Here is a 22,108-nt window from a genome sequence, read left to right as displayed (position 1 = left end):
AAACCAAAAACATCGCAGTTGTAACTGTTAGAAACAGCTTGCTAACAGTAGTTAATTACTGTTTGTCACAGCTACGTGTTCCGCTGCTTAAAGTAATACTTTTTGCAACAAGTACTTTTAATTTTATTCTTTCATAAATTATTACATTCTTCCCTATTATGGTAACGACTTTATATCTTTAACAATTGATAAACACTCAGATAAAAGTCTTTCATACACACAAAGAGCCCCAAACAGAACATGGAAATTAAATGATGAAAACCCAAAACAGAAAATCATTTATTCAGATTTTTCGTGTTTATAGACTAATAGCGGTTTTAAAAGCTAATCAACCCAGTTAGGAACGTTTAGCACAGTGCAAGGGTGTTTCAGAACAACTTTTAATTTTTAGGTCATCTAGCAAAGTTACACATATAAATAAATACATAGAGATTAATAAAAGTCCTTTAAATTTTAAAGTAGAACATATCAGTTTGAAGATAATGAATTTGTTGCATGTATTTCTGTGCAAGTAATATGCCTTCCTAAGTATTGTAATTCCAGCTAAAATCTACCACAAATGGCTGTGATAATGACAGGCATTCATGATAGGTGCAGGATACAGCAGGTCCATCAGAGTAACCCGGTTACTACAGAAACAGAATTAGAATGGCACCCTTCAAATACAGTAGTAAGAATGTGTTACCATGATAAAACAAAAATTTGAAATAGGATGGGTCTTTAAAGATCAATAATAAAATGTACATGCTTAATTACCCTTGATTTCAGGTAACCATGCAAAACATGACTGCGAAAAATAATTAACTAACAAAGATTGAACTGACCCGTCAGAAGCAAAAGAACATTCCTCAGACCAACACACAGTGCAGAGACTTGAGGCCACCCTCAACCCACATACAGAAACAATTCAGTGTTCAATCACAAAGCATCATTCATCTCTATTTCTACTTAAGCGGCAGTATACATCAGTGACCAAATCACTGTTCACATGAAGCAATTTTACACTTGGTTTCCCCCATGGAGAATATCTGTGCTCAAATCAGACTGTGGAATACCAGCCTTCTGGAAGGTCCTGATAGAAAATTTGTTTAATGTCTAATGAAATCCAATATTTTAACTCTGGAGTTGGTTTTAAGAGGTAAAGTCAGAAAAAAACATTTTAAATACAACATACTACAAAAATGATAATAAATTTACTACCTGAAAAGAACACAATTATTTTTCCAATTCTGCATTGGTTTTGCTAAACAAATCTCAATGAACTCTTTGGATTGTTACCTCCACATTAATTCATACATTCACCATCAATCACTATCTCTCCTTTTTATCCATTCACTCATTTATTCTCTGTATTTCCAAACTATTCTGTCTTCTGTCCCAGTTATTGACTCAACACTTCAATCATACATTCATTCGTTCAGTCCTTCATTCCTTAACCATCATTTCTCCACTTCACTCTTAGCCACCACGATTCACTTCTTCACTTCACTCACTCATCATCTATGAGTTTCTCTGCGCCGTTCTCTGCTTGGCCGGTCGAGACACCCCCCTCCCTGCTGTCTCCCACCCCCTCTTCCTCTTCCTCCTCCTCTTCCTCATAGGACTGGCTCTGGCCACTGTAGCTGATGGTGGTGCGTGAGAGGTCCACTTCAATGGGAAAGACGTCGGCTTCCTTGAGCACAGCGTAGCACTCATCGTAGTACAGTGACATGCCTGACACGAACCTCTGCAGCTGGAACACAATGTCCTGGACTGGAGCGAGGAGAGAAACACTTCCCTTATAACTAGCCCACATTTGAGTGTACATACTACACTCATAGCTAGTGCAAAGCGAAGGTTAAGTTCACCGAAATCCAAAGTAGTATGGTAGTATAGCAGTCAGTAGGATTTAAAGTACATTATCTATCATATCTGTATCCTATCAGTTCACTGTGCTAAACTGTGAAAACCTAACACAAATTAAAGAGCAGCACACTGGCTCGGATGCGATTCAGACGCTATGGAACCCACCATGTTTCTGGTCCAGCAGCTCAATCTTCTCCAGCACGTCTTTGCGCATTTTTGCAAAGCGAGCACGAGCTTCCTGCCGACAACGAAGGATCAGACGGTACTCATAGTTCCCCGTGCTGACCCGGTACAGTGGCTCCCCCAACGCCTGTACCCCGCGCACGCACACACACACAAACACACACACAGTCACACAGTCCCCCTGCTATCTTCACTGTGTCCTGAGCAACTTCTAGCTAAGGTTGAAGGTTTGGTCTTAGGCAGGTTCATACATGCACTGCACCCTTTTGTGAACATGCTTAATAAGGATGTGGTCACTTCTACTGAGTAGTGATACTTAACAAGTGAGATTAAAGAGTGAATGGAACGAGGGTAACTTACAATGCAGCTGTACTCCTCATCATCCATCTCCTTCACCTTCAGACAGTAAGACTAACACACACGAACACGCACACAAATGCGAAGCCAGAGTTGAATGCACACAGGACCAGTTAATACATTTCATTAATTCATTTTATGCAGTGTAGCCAATAGTAAAATTCTCCAGAATTTGGCAGTGTTGTGCTGGTGTTGTGCATTCACTTCTGCACAGCCTGCCAGGTTTCATACCAGGTACTCGAACTTCACGTCCAGGTATTTGCGAATGGTGAGCCTGGTGTCTGGAATTGCCTTATGCAGGTAAGTGTTCAAGTCATGTAGCATCTGTGAACAGGACCAAGACCAAAATCCATCGTTACTACAAGAATTGCTTTTCCATATTCTACATGTGTTGTTTTCTACTTCCACATTATGTTTGTTTATATGCTAAAAGTACAGAAACCTTTGTTTGTTTGTTGTGCAGATGTGTTTTAATACTTCACTCTGTGTTGAACAAGTACACTTTTAGCCTATGAATAGCCTTCTCTGCGTAGAAGATACAAACACTTAAATCTGTCTGGCATAACAATAGCATTTCTAACTAACTAGAATTCACCATGTTAATATTTTAGTTGATTAAAAGCCCAGGATGTTCACAAGTTTTATTATTCTATTATGAAGCCAGCTCAGTCAGTGGTTGGTGCACTAAAGAGCTCCTCACAGGTTTGATGGTCTTGAGTAGCTGGATGCCATATTTCTCGATGTTACGATGAGCTTCTGCAAACTTCACAAAGGCCTCGCTCGCTGCAGCCTGTGGCTCCCGGACACCGATCACAGAGAACACGTCACCAAAAGCTGAGAGAGGGAGAGACAGAGAGACAGACAAATGGAGTGAAAGTAAGAGAGACAGATAGAACATGCACTAGTGCGCAGAGGTACTCTCAGAAAATTAGAAATGAGCAGTATTTTTATATATTTAGCATCATTAGACTATGTGTAGTACAGTACACAAGTATGTCTCCTGTAATTCTGTCATGATGTGCCTCACCTCTGTGTGTCTGTGAGAGCTCAAAGAAAGCTCTGAGCAACCTCTTACTGTGCTCCATCAACCCTAGAACCACACCCACACACACCCACACCCACAGCCACAGCCACACCCAGACACACACACGCATGCGCACATGTGCGCACTTACAGAGAGAAAGGAAACCTTTTCATTCAGACAAGCACATTCCCTTATTAAAAAAATATGATCCACACAAAAGGCATTTTACCTTTATACAGTTCTGCTGTTTTTTCCAGTTCCTCTAGCTTTTTCACAAGCCCATCTAAACAAAAACAATCATATGTGATGTTCAACTGGACAAAGACTCAGACTGATCTCATGACATGTACACAGTGGAACTGGTGCTTTGACAGTCTGAGGCTATGTTTACATGCTGCCTGATAATCCATTTAGAATCTGACCAATAGCTGAATCGGAATAGAGCATGTCCATGCATACACCTCAATCACAATAGACTTACAATTGAGTTCTTCCCGAATACAATTTATATCTGATTGAACGAGGTGGGTAAAACTGTAAATAATCCATTAAATAGAAGAATAACAGCTATATAAACACATGTATCCCATTACATTATGGATTGGAAACTAATACGTTCTGCACATGTGCATTTGAGACATAAAAAGAATTTACAACGTTCAACATGGATGCACAGAGGAACTGGTCTGTAGCTGCAAAGGAAACAAAGTCTATGTTTCAAACTTTAAGTCTGCATGTAAATGGGGACTGTCATAAGACTGTTGAGTAGAGTGCATAAAACCAGCTCACTCTTAACCTAGAACCAGAATGAATTTGATCTGATTGGTGGAAATCTCTGCATGTAAACTCAGCCTGTGTGTGTGTGACTAGGAGCTGTTGTCATGAGTCACCGTTGCAGAGGATGGCTCTGCTGAGACCCAGGGCATCTGCTGTACCAGAGCTCAAATTCTCCACCAGACGGTGCTTCACCTTCTTCAGAACTGAGAAGAAAAAACACACCCCCACACATTTAAATGCCAGACTCCTCCACCATCTTTCATCAGATGACCATATTTCAGCAACTTTAACATTCATCACCCATTACTTGTTTGTTGTGAATCAGAACTTAATCTTTTTTTTAAAAATTTGCACAGCATCAAGTTGTTCTCTCTGATTAATTCATCCTCTGTGTCTGTTAATGTTTCTTGCTCTTATTTGCACACACACCAGTGTATGTGTGTTCATTCATTCAAGGCACTCACATACCTCTTTTCACTCCATCATATTATTCAGAGATACTCTAATGTGTCCCGTATATTTACCTATATATTATCTATGTGTATTGGAACCCTAGTGGATAGGACTTGGGACTATCAATCAGAAGGTTTTCTGTTCGAATCCCGCTTCTGCCGTGCAGCTACTGTTGAGCCCTTGGCTTTTAACCCTTTCAGCTCCAGGGGTGCTGTGCAGTGGCTGACCCTGTGCTCTGAGACCAGCCTCCAAAAAAGAAGCTGGGATATGTAAAAGATGCACTTGTTTTGAAGCCTTGCACTAAGCACTGACAGTAAATTGAATTTTAATCTTAAATGTATTTACCTATAAGCAAAGATACTCTACTGTATCCCATGTATTTACCTATATCCAGAGACTTGCCCTGCTTAGGGTCAGCCTGCAGCTTATTATAGTGAATCACAGCTTCACCCTGCAGGACAAAAGAGAGAATCTCCATTAGTGACGTCTGCTTTAGTTGTTTTTTGTTTGTTTGTTTTTTTAAAGGGAATTAAATTGGACTTTGTTTTTTGCTATAAAACTGAGCACTATACAGGTCCACCCCCTCAAACAAAGTGGAGTGTGAACGTTTTTTTTGGTGTATCTAAGCAATGCAAATTTTCCACCACCTAATTCTGAGTACTAAATCAATTAAATACCCATAAACTATGTCTCTTACAATGTCAGTATTAATTTATAATTACTTATTTTAAATGTAAAAAAAATGTAATTTAAAGCCATATATTTACTGTCCAGTCAAGCTTGGATCTCTCTCTCACACACACACACACAAAAACACACACAAACACCTCTACCTGCACAGTCTGTATCATCTTAGCCACCTCCACTTTGGTTTTTCCCTTCACCGGTTTTCCATTCACACCTGTGATTTCATCACCTGCTGCAAGCGTTCCATCCAGTGCTGCCGGTGTGTTATCAAACACCTGATACACAAGCACAAACATTTGTGTGTGTGTTTATATATATATATATATATATATATATATATATATATATATATATATATATATATATATATATATACATACATATACATATACATACATACACACATATACATATACATACATACACACATATACATATACATACATACACACACACACACACACACACACACACACACACACACAAAGACTATATATACACATCAGCTTTGATTAGTCTATATAGCATACATATCATCTAATCCACATATATTACCTGTACTATATAGAGACAAGGACAGTATTGTGCACCTCCCCCTATACTGATGCCTATCAGGTTCTGTGCATCTTTCTTCAGAGTCACTGTCCCAGGAACAGTGGGGATCCCCCTGCACGAGAGAAACCACACAATTATGCAAACACTCAGTCAAGAGGACGGCGCAGTCGCCTTTCCTACAGCAGCAGTGCAGCATCATCATAAAGCAAGGACAACGACGGCGGTTTAGCACCATGACCAATGCATGTGCGTTACCTGTAACATCAGCACACATTATCAGTGGCTTTCACTTACAGTTTATCTTCTTCCAGTTCGTAGTCCATGTCCGTAAACATGCCAGGAAGAGGACTGTCTTTAAAACTCCAAGCTGTGAATCATAATCCGTAATAAACGGAGCGGATAGTTATCGCCAGATTGTTCATAAACGCAGACAGGCAATCAAGTGCACAGTTCCTTACCAGAGAGGCAGGTGACGGCTTTGCTGAACATTGGGAACAAATAACTAGCCGTGCTAGCTAATTAGCTAGGTGGCTAAATGAGGAATTGCGACAACCAGATTAGCATCAACATCCTGACATCCACGTTTACCTTGCAAGTGAACCATTCGGTTCCTGTTCTTGTGTGCAATGAGCATCGGCACACCGAAAGGAGAAAGGCTGGCATATGTTAGCTAACCGATATCTAAAGATAGCTAGCTAGCTAACTAGCATGATTGTGGAAGTCAGGTGCATAAGCTTACCGCAAAGACAGTTTCCCCAGCGTAAGAGAGAACAGTTCGGAAGGTTTCGTTATTGACATATAGATAATAACACTGTTTATTCCGAAGATGAATCAACAATGACTTAATAAACGTTCCATATGCACCGCCTCACAACAGAACAGGGTAGAAGAGTTTACCTTTTGTTTGCGTCACTTCCGACAGCTCATAGGAAACACAGGTAACTGACGACCTTCGAATATTTTACAAAATCAGAATATAAAAATTGTAATTTTGGCAGATACATGTAAACCTATACAGCAAAATGAAAATCAACACTTCATTTATTTAATAAATAATTTTAACTCTGGTCCGAGTTTAATATCTGTTTGCTTAAACTTTAAACAATAGCGTCCATATAAGTAACGGCCATATTTCAGGGCCGTTTCCATCTGATTTCAAATAAATGAAAAGACGTTATACACATTGAATGGTGAAAGTGTCCTCTGAACAAGAAATGAGCACATCATCATTGGTAAACATATTTAACAAATATGGAAATAAAATAATAATAATAAGAAGAACAAGAATTCTTATAAGAATAAGACTAAATTCAAAACAGATTTTTTTATTATAATTATATCTCTCATATCTCTCATTCCACAACAAATATGTAGAGTTTAGATTACATTTCAGAATAAAAATATATTAGATTTACAAAACAGCAATTAAAAAGCAAAAATCAAATAAAGATGAGAAATGCATAGGTAACGTCTACTATATATCTATTGTGAAGGTTGCTTGTTTTAATCAGATAAATCAGTAACAACAAAATGCAACTTTTAAACAGACTAAACTGCGCTATAGTAATAGTAGCATTGTGAAAGCTGAATCCCGTGTGAAGTACAACTTTAATTAATAGTCTGAATTACAGGGAAAATAATAAATTACTCTACCACTGGAGAAATTTTTGAAAACTGGAGTACTTATATTTAGTTTATTTAATGACTGCCATTGGTCACTTCCGTTAGCTCAGATTGGATCGCTGTATCTTCCTCGGTTAATCCCTGGCTTGCTGGTAATTCCAAGGCTGTATTCTTCTTGGTTTGGGAGATTCTTTTGTTCATGTTAACATTTAACATTGTGGCCTTTTAAATCAGTTTTATGGACAAATGATCCTTACAGCAAAAGACTTAAAACACAAAGCTAACTCAGTTCTTTCAGTGTCTCGGAGTTCTACAACACATTTAAGCTTCTAATAGCTTCATCTTTAGTACAGGTCTTCCATTCATCTGGAATCTCCCCAGGGCCCTTGAACTGTTTCTTGTAATGCTTTTCCAGGTCTTCCTGAAACCTGCAAACAAACCACTTCCAGTATGGCATCTCAGAGTTATCAGGAGTGATGTTCCATCTGGCATCCATTGGTTCTACAGTTGCGATGGAAATTGACCATGTGATCTCCAGCGTGGTCCTCCATTGTGTTGGTGCAGATAGCATTACAGAATGGACACTGCACCCAGCAGCATCGGCACAGATGCTCTATTAGAATCTGATCAGGTTTTTTCCTGAACATTTCCAGTCTGAGGTCAGAACTGCATATAATGCTATTGCATAGTTTTAACATGCTGCTAGTTAGACCTTTATTTACAACATTTTGAAGAAAGTCAAGGTCTGTAATTTCATTCTGATTGATACAAGATTTTTCTTTAAATTGAACTTCATCTTTTAGTTTTCTGGATAAATACTGCAGCCAAATGTTGATATCGCCATCATTGTTTTTGACTTCCTTTGTTGTTTCATTCACAGCATCTATAACACACTTTCCCTTAGATTTGATGTTAGTTTTGATAGTTTTCAGAGCTTCTGGACAATTTTCTTTAAAAATGTAGTTGTTTACCTCCTTTGTAATGAAGCCATTAAAATGCTCTTTGGGTTTGTGAATGTATTCTATATAATTCTCAAAATTCTCCTCTTCAGCTAGTGATGTCAGAATGTGTTTTTCTAGGTTCGACCGGTTTCCACTAAAGGCTGGAACTTCACATTTCATTTTCTCAGTCAGATCAATGGCAGTTTGATCATATGCTGCCTGCAGGATGGAAGGCTCAAGTTTCTCCACAATGAACTCACCAAACACAGCTGTAGAGGTTGCACCTCTGCAGTAGTTCTTGAAGATGTTGAAGTACTGAGACTGCTGCCTCTTCAAATACTCTCTTACATCATTGTCTTCCTTGAATTTCTTGTATAGGCCAGCAAATTGGTCAACAGCAAAGGTACACACATAGAGGCATAGATCTACTGTGAATTCCCTTTTGAGTTTATATTTATAGATCTTAGATTCATGCTCTTTTACTTTATTTTTAATAGAGGCAATTATTTCTGGAATGTAGATGTGATTGTATCCACGTTCTACAATGGGTTTCCTCTGAATCTCTTGTTTAGCTTCTTTGATAATGCGTTCAGTTAGAAGGCTTAATGAGCTGTTAACTTCTCTTAAGGTACTCGTTCTGCAGTTCTCTTCTGATGGACCATACATGTCACATTTGACTGTATAATCATGAACATTGACAGTAATCTTAATTTCATCTTCCTGTATATGTTTCACTGTTGATTGTGGATTTTCTTGACAAATCTCTTGGTTTTTGCTAAGAATAATGTAGTCTGTATAATATCCTATGGTGTCAATGTTTTTATACACAGCCTGATTTTGTCGCTCACAAACAAAATGTAGTTCATAGGTTTCTGAAATTGCCCGTGTGACATCAGTCCAGAAATCAATGTCTCCAAGGGATGGTGTGTTTTGTGTGAGCTTCATGACCCAGTTGGACCACACATTTTCAAATTCTTTCTTCAGGTCATCTTCATCCATTCCTTTATTTTTCATACTATATGCAAGCTCTTTGCTCAATTTAAAAAGCTCATTCTCATTATTTGACTTTTCACAGTCTACCTTTTCTCTTGCTAATTTCAACTGAGTAACTTCATCCAGCCTTCTCTTTGTTTCTTTCACAAGGTCATAATGAAGACCTTCAATTTTTTTTCTCAAATCTTTCTTGCCACTGGATCAAAATTTCTTTATCTTGGTCTTCATCAAAGATATTCTTGATTGACTTTTCCACACCTGTCTTTGTCTCTTTTATTTCCTCCACTATATCTTTTTCCTCAACCTTTAAAGAAAAATTATTAATGACCCTGTTATGTAGTTTGTTCTCAATTGCCAACATGGTACTCCTTAGACTCCAAGTACATTTACTGTACTCATGCTCCAATTTCCTGTACGCTGCCACCTCTAGAGTATTTCTGAAGCTAAACACAAAATTTTCATTCAGAATAGCATTCCATAGATTGCTAATATGGGATTTGAATTGTGACAGTTTCCAAACATAAGATGCTGACATTTTTGAGAGAATGTTTCCCTTTAGCTCTTGAATGTTTCCACTGTAGTATGGGTTTGGTGGTGCCATGGGGGGGCTACCCTCCCACAGCTGTGCAAAATACATCACATCCTCTTGTACACTGAATGTGATGACATCACTGAAACACTTAGCTTCACTGTCTTCTTCTTTGGCAGCCAGTTTTGTCATTTCATCCAGTTTCTCCTGCAAGCATCTCCTTCCTTCCATGTTTTTCTCACCAGCTGAAATATCACCAACATTCTGATGCACAAACATGCAGCTGGGGTTCAGTCTGACTTTCTTCATCCTTAGCAAGGCCTGAACAACAATCTGAAGGATGTCCTGCATCTCAGCAGGGTTCTCTCCAAAAATGTTGACCAAAGTCATATTTCCAAGACCTATGACAAATGTGGCAAGTTTATTGTCATGATGCCTTGTAGATGTCTCTGCATGCTCAATTGATCGAAGCCCTTCAGTATCAACAACTAGAATGCAGTCAAACTTCAGTTCTTCCTTCATCTCCTCTGACACTTTGACCAGCTGCATGAAGGCTCCTCTGGTGCACCTACCTGCACTGACTGCAAACTGGAGTCCAAACATGACATTCAGCATGGTGGATTTCCCAGAACTCTGGATCCCCAAGACTGACAGCACAAAGACTCTCTGGTCTCCCATGATCTTGATAAGTTCATCTAGAACTGCTGAAATCCACATCAGAGGAACATGAGCAGCATCACCATCCATCAACTCCAGTGGATATCCTGACAACATGATCTTTGCTACAAGCTTGGGGAGAAATGAGAAGTCATCTATTTCCTTGTCATTTTGGCTGGTTTGTATAAACATTGATGACTCATATATCTGACCTATCTCCCTGAGTATGTGTTCCAAACCAAACGCTGTAGCATTAATTTGTTTGATTTTGCATTCATTTATTTTTTTGGATTTATCCTGTTTTCTAAGGTCTGAATCCACTGAGGATTTTTCATCACATGCATGAGGAAGATGAAGTAGATTATCTGCAGTGCAGTTGTCCAGCAGGATCCCAAGCAATTTCAGGAAAAAGTTTTTCTTATTCTCTGTGGTTGAAGTCAGTGTGTGAATGAAGAACTCCATAAATTCTGCGAGCCCATTCTTATGCTATTGCTGACGAATCTGTTTCATTTCAGTGTGTTTTCTACACTTTTGCTTTTCTAAATTGACCCCTTGAAGTCTGTGTAGTTCCTTGTTTTTCTGGGACCAGTCATGCCACAGTTTCCCCTGACAGGGCACATATTTCTCCTTCATTTGAGACAGGTCCTTTCCATCCAGCAGCGTCATTATCTGCAAAGCTGCTTCTCTGCCTTCCTGGAATTCCTGAGCATTCTCATCTACTCTGATCGCATTGCTTTTGGCCACATTTTCAAGTCTAAAAGAAACAGTTGAGGCTGATTTTAGACAAGTTTTGATTATTCTTTTGAGATCAGTTATTATTTGATGCTGATTTCTGTTTTCAAGACAAATTTTGAATTTCAGGTTTCTCTGTGAATTAGCACCTGATTGCTTAGATACTAAGCAAACTAATGGTGTTTCACTTTTAATTAGTTTAAGCAATATTGAATTATTTGTAGTGTCTTCTTGTTCTTCTAAAAATACAATATTCGCAGATGACTTTCCAACCAGAATCTCCAGTTGTTCCTTATTAGTTTTTGCATCACCACGGAGATTACAGAATGCTACACAATCATTGAAAATATCGTTGTTTGTTCCAGATGGGAGGTACCAGGCAATCTCCACCAGTCCATCCATCAGTAAACAGTTTCTGCTGCTGCCTGGGCAGTGTCTGTCAAAGAAGGTGTTGTGTCTTTCATTGATCAGGCTGTTCATCAGATGAGACTTGGATAGGGACACAGAGCCAAGCCTGAAAAATGCCAACATTGGAGTTTCAGCATCATAAATTGGTTTATCTAAAGTGGTCTTTTTACCAGAGGTGTCAGTGGTCTTCCAACTCTTCTTGATGTGTCTAAATGCCCAAAGAGGAAACTCAATCTCTCTGGTGAAGGGATTAGGCACTAGTAAAGGCAGAGCATACTGACACTGGGACAGTTTAGTCACTATGTGCTGCTTTAGGAAACTATCTGAGCAGTGGAAAACTGCCATCTGGATATCCATGGGATGAATAAGATGTTCTTTGTTTACATCATCAGGAGTTGTTGAATTTGTCTCAAAAAAATCTGAAAGGCTGTTATAGTCTTCATTCTCAGTATCTAGTTGAATGTCATCTATTGAATGTCCATTGGTTTCATCATCTGCAGTAAAGTATCTTGCTCTGTAGTCCATCATCATGAGCTTCTGTAGGAAGGTTTGAACTAAATGTCTACCAGGCTCTTGGCATTCTAATGGCTGTTTAGTTATTTGAAGAATATCTGTGGGTTTCATTTTGTGATTTAGATTTTCCAGTAGATGAAGTCTTTTAAAGAGCTGCTCAACTCCTTCATACTGATCTCGTCTGTCATCTGCTTCAGTGGCATGTTAGCTTATTTTCAACTGCCAGTTATACCTGAGTTTTGGGCTCAGTGCATGAGCACAGTAAAGGACATGTTCAGTTCCTATTGGGGAGGAAAAGTAAAGTGGCTTGTGATGCTAGAACCAAAAATGAAAATATTGCTGCTTTCCTGCTCATGCACATGTGGCACATGTGGTTATTTAAAGTACATTAAACTTTATTAAAACACTGCACAGTGTTGCCCTTAGGCATCAGAACGTTTGCTTAGGCCTCATGTCCAGTATGTTGCTTTAAATGAATGCAACCAACCAGAAAGGTTAAAAAGTACCAAAGAACAATTTAATACAGCATGGAATTCACTATCAAGAATCATTTGAAGGTGGGACAGATCTGTTGACATTTAAAACAATATTTTATGATTTTTATTGCTCTGTGAGCACTGTTCTATAATGTTTGTGTTCATAATTTTTTTTTTCCTGTGATTCTGTACCATTGTCGCACAGCATTTCCCTTAAGCAATGAAAAAACAATTTGGGGTGGGGGAGGGGTCCAAAAAGTGTTATTAATAAACTATTTTAAAATGAAGTTATGTGAATTATGAATAATTTATTTTATCATGTACCATCAAATTGTGTTCAGTAGTAAACAATTAAAATAAACAGTGTATAAACTACAAAGGGTTTCTTTCAGAGTGTAAATACAATGCCTTGAATACACACACACACACACACACACACACACACACACACACATATATATATATATATATGGCCAGATCTACATTTATGAAAAAGCCAGTGCAAAATGGTTACTTGATGAGTGAGTCCAGTTTAAAGCCCAGTTTACTAGGGACGTACCTAAACTAGACTTTGGTAAATGTAGCTAATGAATGTGTCTGCTGAATGTGTGAGGACCTACTTACATTTGGGTCTTCTAATTGACTGATGTCCAACTCTTCATCATGTGGTTGTAAATTACATACTGAGAACACAGACACACACATACAAAAAAATAGATTTTTGTCTTACATCGGAGGCTTTAAATGTACAATGTATAAATAATACTTTGTTAATATGGTATCATACAATGTTTTGAAGAACCGCTTGCTCTTTATCATATTTGGGGTGTATAAATATATAAAACATTGAAAACTGCAGACTGTGTACAAACACCACAATAAAGCATAAGCACATGGTTAAAGATCTTATTTTGTTTAAGGAATCTGGTTTGAACTGTGTCTATGACACCATTCAGGATTCATCAGTGAGAAGCAAGTGTGACAAGGAACCTTAGAAGGGTAATCACATACTACATTGCTGGCTTTGGATGTCTTGCATGTCTTGTCTAAGTGAAAGTGCAGTCTTATACATCTCAGCAGTGTAGCAGCACTGCTTGTTTTCAGAGACCAGATGGTCAATCTTCTCCAGCAGTGTTCTCATCTCTGATTGGTTGTTCATGCTCTTGCTGCAGGTGTGACATCTGTCTCCACACTTCTTATTGCTGGGCAATAATCTTGTCTACAATGTCCAGATAAAGTTCGGCCTCTTGCAAGCCAAGTATTTTGATTACAGATACGTTACACCCTGATACCATCCTTGGTTTGGGTGCAATTAGAGGGAAATCAGCTTTCTCTAAAGGTGGCTGCTCTTGTCCAAGCAGAATGTTCTGATCTCCAAAGTCAACTGCAGAACTGCAGAGCACAATGGTGAGATTGGGCACTTGGTCATCTAGAATGAAACAACACACTTATTTTATACCACAAAGACCAGAGCACTGCAAAATCAACAACACTTCAGACTCTTTGGTTCATGCTTACCCATCTTATCAGAGGTTCCAGTACTAAAACTCGGTGGTTGTGTTTGTTTCCTATTCATTTTTATAAGACTTGGGGAGTGCTTTCCTCTTACTTTGGTCACTCTCCCTGAAAATAAACAATTGGTTGATTGTTTAGCTGTAAATGTTTAATTTGAAAGGGACAGGGGTGATTTTTATTATGATAATAAGGTTTTAGCTTTATGTATGAACCCTCCTATGCTCTGTCACTTGCCCTCTGTTTGACAGTAATCAGTACCAACCCATCGTCCTCTCACTGTCTCACACTGCTTTGCTGAGATGATCATAAAGACATGTCTGTCTGGAACTTGGAATGAAGAATCATGAGTTAACCTCTAAGTTAAACCTTTTTTCCAGAAAGTTCCACTGTGTTAGCATCATGTTAATCACCTTCCTTTTCACAGTCCAAACCCACTGAACAAAAGATTTTGTTTGGGTCTAATGAGACATTCTCTCGTGTCTATATTAAGGTAGTTATTAATGTCTTCAGAAGCTTTCTGAGTTCATTGGTGTTATTCTATTGTGTGGCAGGAACTTGTTCTGTAAAAAATCATGTCAATCTTGGTTAAAATCAGGTCCTGTGATGTCACATGTTGTTCTTTAATCTATAATATTATAATTGATAACCCTAACCAACAACATTTCTGAAATGTTCTCCTACTTGCAAAAACGTTCTACACAAACACACACAAAATATTGTGAAATAGCAAATTGCAGCCTCAGTATAACTACTATACTAGAAATTATATAGACAATAAATATGGAAGTGTGTAGTGCCATTTTCCCAATATATTTTATGAATATTATGTAAAAAAAAAAAAAAGGTGACATTGTGAATTGAGCATAAGTGACAAGTAAAAGAGAACAGGAGCATTGGCAGTAGAGTACAGTATTATAAAGCATCTGTAACGTATGGTGGCCCGAGTGCTGAAGGGCATGGGGCAGAACGCACAGACTCCAGTCGACGTGGACGAACATTTATTTTTACATAAATACAGCACTCACATATAACACATATAACACAAGAAATAAACAGAAACACGAAACCGTTAACATTAAACAGCAACAATGATGCCGCCAACATTTAGCATCAACACGTCATATCCACAATGACCAGTGGCACTGCACAGACTGACACGGGTTTAAATACACATGGACAAGACGAGGTGCAGGTGTGTGTAGGCGTGGTTACAAATGAAGATCCTCCCACTGCACGTGGCGGGCCAAACCACATGACTCGCGGGAGGCGAGCGTTCCGTGACAGCATGAGAATTCAGCCCAAGGCTGAGTGCATATCAGAAACAATAAAGTGACTTTGTCACCATGGTATTTAGGGAATGACCTACAGCTGGTTCAGTAGCCTGATAGCCTGTAGGTAAACAATGTTTATTACACAATACCAGTTCTCAGTATTATATAGAAGATCCCACCTATGAAATACATACAATGATTTAGCAAAGGAATCCACTTCACTTTTAAACGCAGATTGAGGTTTACTTTGGTACATTCGATTATTCTAAGTGTTTGCTGATCTGCTCAGCATCGTCTGAGGAATATCTTGTTTACTGATGCTTCTCCTCTCTTCACTGTTTCTGTTAGATATCTATTGACTTATATAACTTCTCATTGCTTATGACAAGAACAGTGATGTGCAATCAGGCCCTTCTAACCCTCCAGAAGAGATAACAAAAACATGGATGGAAAACATAATACAAACAAATCTTATAAATAAAGTAAAATGAAAAACAACCTTTTCACATAGGCTACTTTATATATTTTCCGTTACTATAGGACACATTTCTGTCTGAGTGGAACTAATCAAAACTGCTCATTAGTCTTACTGCAGTGACTTGTTATTGTGTACGTGCCTATGTGCCTCTTCTTGTGATATTTTGAAGTGTTCTGTAATGTCTTTTACCGTAGCCTGCAACCATTCTAGATGTGCTACATGTAAATTAACACAGCCTCTACAATAACTAGCACAAAAGGATCAATTGTTATCATAATGCACTCATGATAAGTGAAAGCCTAACAGATCATAAATTTATTGTACTTTAACAGAAACTTGGATCTAGCCAAATGAGTACACAGTTTTAAAGGAAACCTGTCCTTCTGGCTACCGCTACAAACACCACCCTTGTCTAACTGGCCATGGGGGTGGCATTGCATTTATTTATTCTGACACATTAGGCATAAACCAGAAGCTGGTTAGAATTTTGAGTCCTTTGAAATTATTTTTACTTGTACACATGATGTAGCCAGTGATAAGACGCCCTCCCAGCCTTATCTACTAATTGGCATCTACACGCCACCCTACTCAGAATTTATTAACAAATATGCAGTTTTCCTCTGTAATCTAATCACTCTAGTAGAAAGAGCCATTATTGCTGGTGATTTCAATAGTCACTTTGATAGTGCCCAAATCCCTCTGAGATGGGCATTTAGTTCTATAATAGAATTATTAGTTCTATATTAGAATCAATTGGTTTAACCCAATGCATAAGAGAACCCACACACTCTGGTGGACATAGGCTTGATTTAGTGCTGACATACAGTGTAGACATAGAGAACATAGTCATACTACCTGAGTCCGATGCCATGTCAGGCCATTTTCTCATTTCATTTGAACTACATATGAGCCACAATATAGTAACCTAGCCTCGCTACCGCACCAGACGCACGATCATGTCAGTCACTGCATCTAGATTTATTGTGAATCTCCGAGACTTATTATTTGCACCTAGAATACCCTCAAACCCCACATAACTTAATCAAATAATTGAATGCTTAGAATCAGTATTGTGCTGTATGCTCAATGATGTTGGTCCACATAAGAATAAAATAAATCTGATAAAAAATTCGTGCCTTGACCACATTCGCAATTTAAAACAAAACATTTGAAAAACAGAACATAAATAGTGCCACACCAAACTTCTCTTCCAGCTTGCATGGAAGGAGAGCGTTCTCAAGTATAGAAAGGCACTTATTACCGCTTGAACAGTAAAGTTCTAACTAAAACTAGAAAATTTGATCACCACTCCTATCTTAGCTACTTTACATTGGCTCACAATAAAATTTTGTACTGATTATAAAATACTTCAAATGACCTACAAAGCACCGAATGGTCTTGCCCCACAGTACTTTAGAAAACTCCTAGTCCATTATGACCCACCATGTCTGCTTAGATCAAAAGGTCCTTACTAGTACCAAGAATAAGAAAATCTACTGCAGGGGGCAAAGCCTTTCCCTATAAAGCTCCCATACTAAAGGTGTACATCTGAGGGTCCATGGGCATTGATAGTTATAGTAAACTGGGATGTTATGATGCTGTCAATTTACTTCTCTTTTGTCACTCAAGTTTGTTGACTGAGAGCAGCAGAGTGCTGATGTTCCAAGGTTCTCTCATGCCTGTGGTTCCTTCTGGCTCTATCCTTTTAGCTATGCTGCCATAGCTAGATCTTCCAAGTCCATCTTTGCACCTTATAGTTTCCTAATTTGAACATTATAGTTTCTCACACCCTCGTACCTGGACATGCCTAATAATCTATTCTCTCTTTCTGTCTGTCATGGGTAGCCACCCATCCAGCAGGAAGGACATGCCCACTTCGGCTCAGGATCACAGCACACACCTGCCCTGCTCCCAATCACCTTCATATTAATCATACTCACCTGTTTCACATTGTCACACTATCGCAGTACATCTACCTCTGATGTCATGATGTTACTGAGCCTCAACCCATCTCAGTTGCCATGGCTACTCCCATCACCCGCCAGATATCCCCTGCTGTAGCCCACCACACCTCCACCCCAGCCAACTACTTCTCCGTTGCTCTTGATGGACGTTCTCATGGGTTTCAGACACGCACACACCATTGGGACCAATCCAGGACTTCTAGAAAACTGGACTAGTCATTAATTGCTTATTTTTTCATTTTATTATTTTGTTATTTATTTATATAAACGTTTAAGGTGAGATCTGACTCTATTAGATTAAAGAAGAATTATAATTCTGAGATTCTCTTCTCTGCTGCCAAATATCATAACTTCAAGAAATTCTGTCTCATCCAGTTATTTATGCACTCTGAATAAAGACAGAGAAGATTTAGTGTGTGTATTGGGCTGTAATCATGAGGTGTAAGAGCCAAATCTTTTTTCATGTCATCTGCATAACTGTGATAATATTGTTTTCTTATAGAATTTGTTGTTTTGTTATAGCCTCATGGGAGCATAAACAGACTGAATAAAAGTAGACCGAGAACTGATCCCTGAAGTACTCTGCATGTTACAGTTATCCGATCAGATGTATATAACTTCCAATTCTGAGCAGGTAACTAAGAACTAGCAATTTCAGAACTTACATTTTACAAGAATTCAGTTGATATCCATTATTACCGTTACGAGGGCAATCAAAGAACTATGGTTGGGTCAGACAGGTCAGAAATCTTGACTGGAATTTGGAAAGATTTCCATTTACATTTTAATTGCTTAGACCACAGACCTCAGCTATAAAAGGAAAGTTTGAGAAGTATTAAAGTTGTTTAATATAGAGACATCTATAAAGTTCTTATTGCTGTTGTAATGGAGCTGAAGTTTGTTTTTTCATCACTTATACTCAGCCTTCTTGCACTCTCTTTTTATCACTTATGTTCATAGTATTTCTCCATTGATCATCTTCTTAGTCTTTAATGGTGCAATAACATCCCTCATATTCAAAGTTTTCACAATGAAATGATTCAGGGGTACATCAACAGAGTCTACTTGTATGTTTGGTGACATGCTGTAACTATATCCTTCATAAATGTATCACATGTATCCTCATGTATATGCCTTTTTTAATAAAAACACTGTTTAAGTATCTGTAGAAATTAATGTGTCAAAAAAAATACAAAGATAATCAGAAAGCACATAATGCTTAACAATAATGTTAGGAATGCAGGGACCTTTAGTAAAACTAAATCCTGATTGTGACCCTGAGTGCGTGTAGGCTCTCTTACTTGCTATAAGATACCAATAGTAAAATAAATCAGAACATTCTTAGGAACTAAGAGTCTTCTGAGCACCTTTCAGAGGAAAATAAAAGAAAGTTGCAATCTGTCAAATTGACAGAGGAAGCATTAGAAGAATTTATTTAAAATACTAGATTTAAAAATAAATTGTTATAACCAACCCCAGATTACTAAAACGTTTGGTGTTCTACATTTAGCTGACACGTTTACCAAAAGCAATTTACAATTATGACTGAGGGTTAAGTGGCAACTTGGCATGTGATGGGGCTTGTACCAGCAACTATCTGAGAACAAGTCAAGTACCTAAACCACTGAGCTACCACTGTGTTCTTGTCAGTATCTATATGATCGTTCCCTCAACATATTGTTAAATCATAGTGAGTCTAACTTAACTACAATGGGTAAAATAGTTAATAGGAGTTTTAAAATGAAATCCTACTTGGGTAAAATGTCCTTCGAACTTCTGCTGCCTCTTGTTATTCATGTACTTCTGCTTGTTGTGTGTTAGTCACAGCAGGAAATGAATCCCATATGAGGGCTGTGGCAGTTATGTAGGATGTGTGGCAAGACATATTTCTTTGAAGTCACATGACTTCAGAGAGTGTGCCCAGTTAACCTGTTACACCAGGTGAGTGACATGTGACTTCATAACAAGTAGTTTTTAGTCTTGTCTACAGATGCATTATTGTTGGTGAGCAGTTTTCGCATCACAAGAATAACAGACAACAGACGCGCATGCATCCACCTCCTTACCGCTCACCGTTACAATGGGATTCAGACACACTCTCAATATACAGTCTCAGACTGAAGACTTACTTATGAGCACAAGCTTTTGGCTAACATATTGTGTTTACAAAATGCTAATCTCTACAGCTGACCTGTCATGGTAGGCTGATTGTCTAACAGGAGGGACATGCCCACTCCTGCTCAGGACCACACCACACACCTGCCCCGCTCACAGTCACCTGAGTACTAACCCAACACACCTGTTCCTTGTTTTCCTCTTTTTATTTAAGCCCACAGGTACCTGAAGTCAGCGCTGTGCATTAGCAGAGTGTAGAGCGACTTACCGAGCGCCACTGAAATGCTGACTTCTCCTTATGTTTACTTTTCCTTCTGTTTTTTCTTTCTCTGTTTCTGTCATAGCAATAAAGACTACATAGTTGAAACCTCGTCTCTTGCTCCTTCTGAGCCTTCAACATCACATGACCTATAAACCTCATTGTGTATTGTTTCCACATGCACAGCTAAACATTTGATAAACACAGATAAACTGCTTCACTATGTTTGTACTCTTCTCTTTAATTTCTCATTTTATCTTCTGCCTATGTCCTTATTCTGAGCTGTTCCTGCCCTGATGTCCTGCACTCCCTGCCTAGAACAGGATTCAGACACATTCTCAATCCTTTAATCCGGACTAAAACCTTTGGCTAATATTCTTTAATATGTATTGTGTTTACGTGTGCTTTTGTTTGCAAAATGACTAATTTATTGATTCTATCATTATACACTGTTTTCATTTTCTATTGTTTTTGTCTACTTTCTTGTTATTCTCTGTCCCTCCCCTTTTACTAGCTTCTGTTATTCTCAATCCTCCCATTTTCTCTGAGGTGTCTCTGCTTCTTCTGGCTTTGTGATACAGGTGGAGTTCAACTGAGATCAGTCTTCCCTGCCCCCTTGTATCTGGGACAATTCTCCACTGTGAAGTCTCTTGCTTACTGTGTGGCTCACCTTCCTGCATTGTTCTGCACCAGACCTGGCCCTGGTACAATAATACACTCTTAATCACCAAATCCATCTTAGACAATGTCTTATCTGCCCAAGCCCCTGGGCTATCTATTATCATACAGTGGTGTGAAAAAGTGTTTGTCCTCTTCCTGATATCTTATTTTTTTTTGCATGTTTGTCACACTTAAATGTTTCAGATCATCAAACAAATTTAAATATTAGACAAAGATAACACAAGTAAACACAAAATGCAGTTTTTAAATGAAAGTTTTTATTATTATTTCAGCTGTCTGTATAGGCTAAACCATTTGGGTGCTATTACATTTAGGATGCACTGCCCTGCTTCACAACACAAATCCATTTGTGAATCACACAGGCACACTCAGAACTGAAGGAATACAATTTCTATTTCCACATTTAGCTGACACTTTTTACCCAAAGCAACTTACAATAATGACTAAGTACAACTTGAGCAAATGAGGGTTAAGGACCTTGCTCAGGGGGCCAACAGTAGCAACTTGGCAGTAGTGGGCCTTGAACAAGCAACCTTCTGAGTTCTAGTCCTGTACCTTAGCCACTGCCCTACAATTGCTTCAAACTCTTTAACCAACTTTACTAGGGGCAATGCCTAAACATAAAAATGTTAAGGCATCACCAGGCATGCTTTACAAAAATCAAGACAATAGTGTTTGTACTGGAGGTGCAAGAAGTTAGCAGTCAAAATCAGATAAATTAAAAGACAAAATATACTTGTGGATGTTTAATTTTTTTTTTTCCATGTAGCTCTGCAAATGCTACAACCCATTAGGTTTGAATATTGTGAGGTTGAAACCTTCAGACTCTTTTGGGCATAATCTGTTAGTTCTTGAATATAGCTATCTTTTTATCCTAGTTTTGCAATTTTCTTTTTTTTTCATTATTCTCTCAATTTCTTGGATGATGTTTATTATTAAATTCCTCAATTTTGTCATTTTCAGAATACAAAAAAATCTATTGGTTTCTGCCATTTTTAAAAAGTGAGAAAATAATTCCAGAGTGACTGAGAAGTTGAGAGTTCCTGATTTTTGTCCTTTGTTTTTTTCCTGT

General features: G+C 38.3%; 1 protein-coding gene and 1 pseudogene across 1 annotated transcript; both read right to left on the bottom strand.

Annotated features, from left to right (window-relative positions):
• Positions 1–252: 252 nt before the first annotated feature.
• Positions 253–6,792, bottom strand: pick1 (protein interacting with prkca 1). Its single transcript, XM_027028329.3, has 13 exons — positions 6,621–6,792; positions 6,176–6,248; positions 5,882–5,993; positions 5,473–5,601; positions 5,024–5,090; positions 4,300–4,389; positions 3,639–3,692; positions 3,413–3,475; positions 3,086–3,219; positions 2,617–2,709; positions 2,389–2,439; positions 2,011–2,155; positions 253–1,752 (listed from the first exon to the last, which is right to left on the bottom strand). The coding sequence occupies exons 2-13, from the start codon at positions 6,214–6,216 to the stop codon at positions 1,490–1,492; spliced, it is 1,242 nt and encodes a 413-aa protein (XP_026884130.2). The 5' UTR covers positions 6,217–6,248; positions 6,621–6,792; the 3' UTR covers positions 253–1,489.
• Positions 6,793–7,388: 596 nt separating this feature from the next.
• On the bottom strand, positions 7,389–12,434 carry LOC113588925 (interferon-induced very large GTPase 1-like; annotated as a pseudogene).
• Positions 12,435–22,108: the final 9,674 nt, after the last annotated feature.

This window comes from Electrophorus electricus, chromosome 6 (assembly GCF_041902795.1).
Source record: "Electrophorus electricus isolate QZ-2024a chromosome 6, ASM4190279v1, whole genome shotgun sequence".
NCBI classification, from domain to species: Eukaryota; Metazoa; Chordata; class Actinopteri; order Gymnotiformes; family Gymnotidae; genus Electrophorus; species Electrophorus electricus.
The sequence above is the reverse complement of the archived record's forward strand: the minus strand, read 5'-3'. Positions and strand labels throughout refer to the sequence as shown.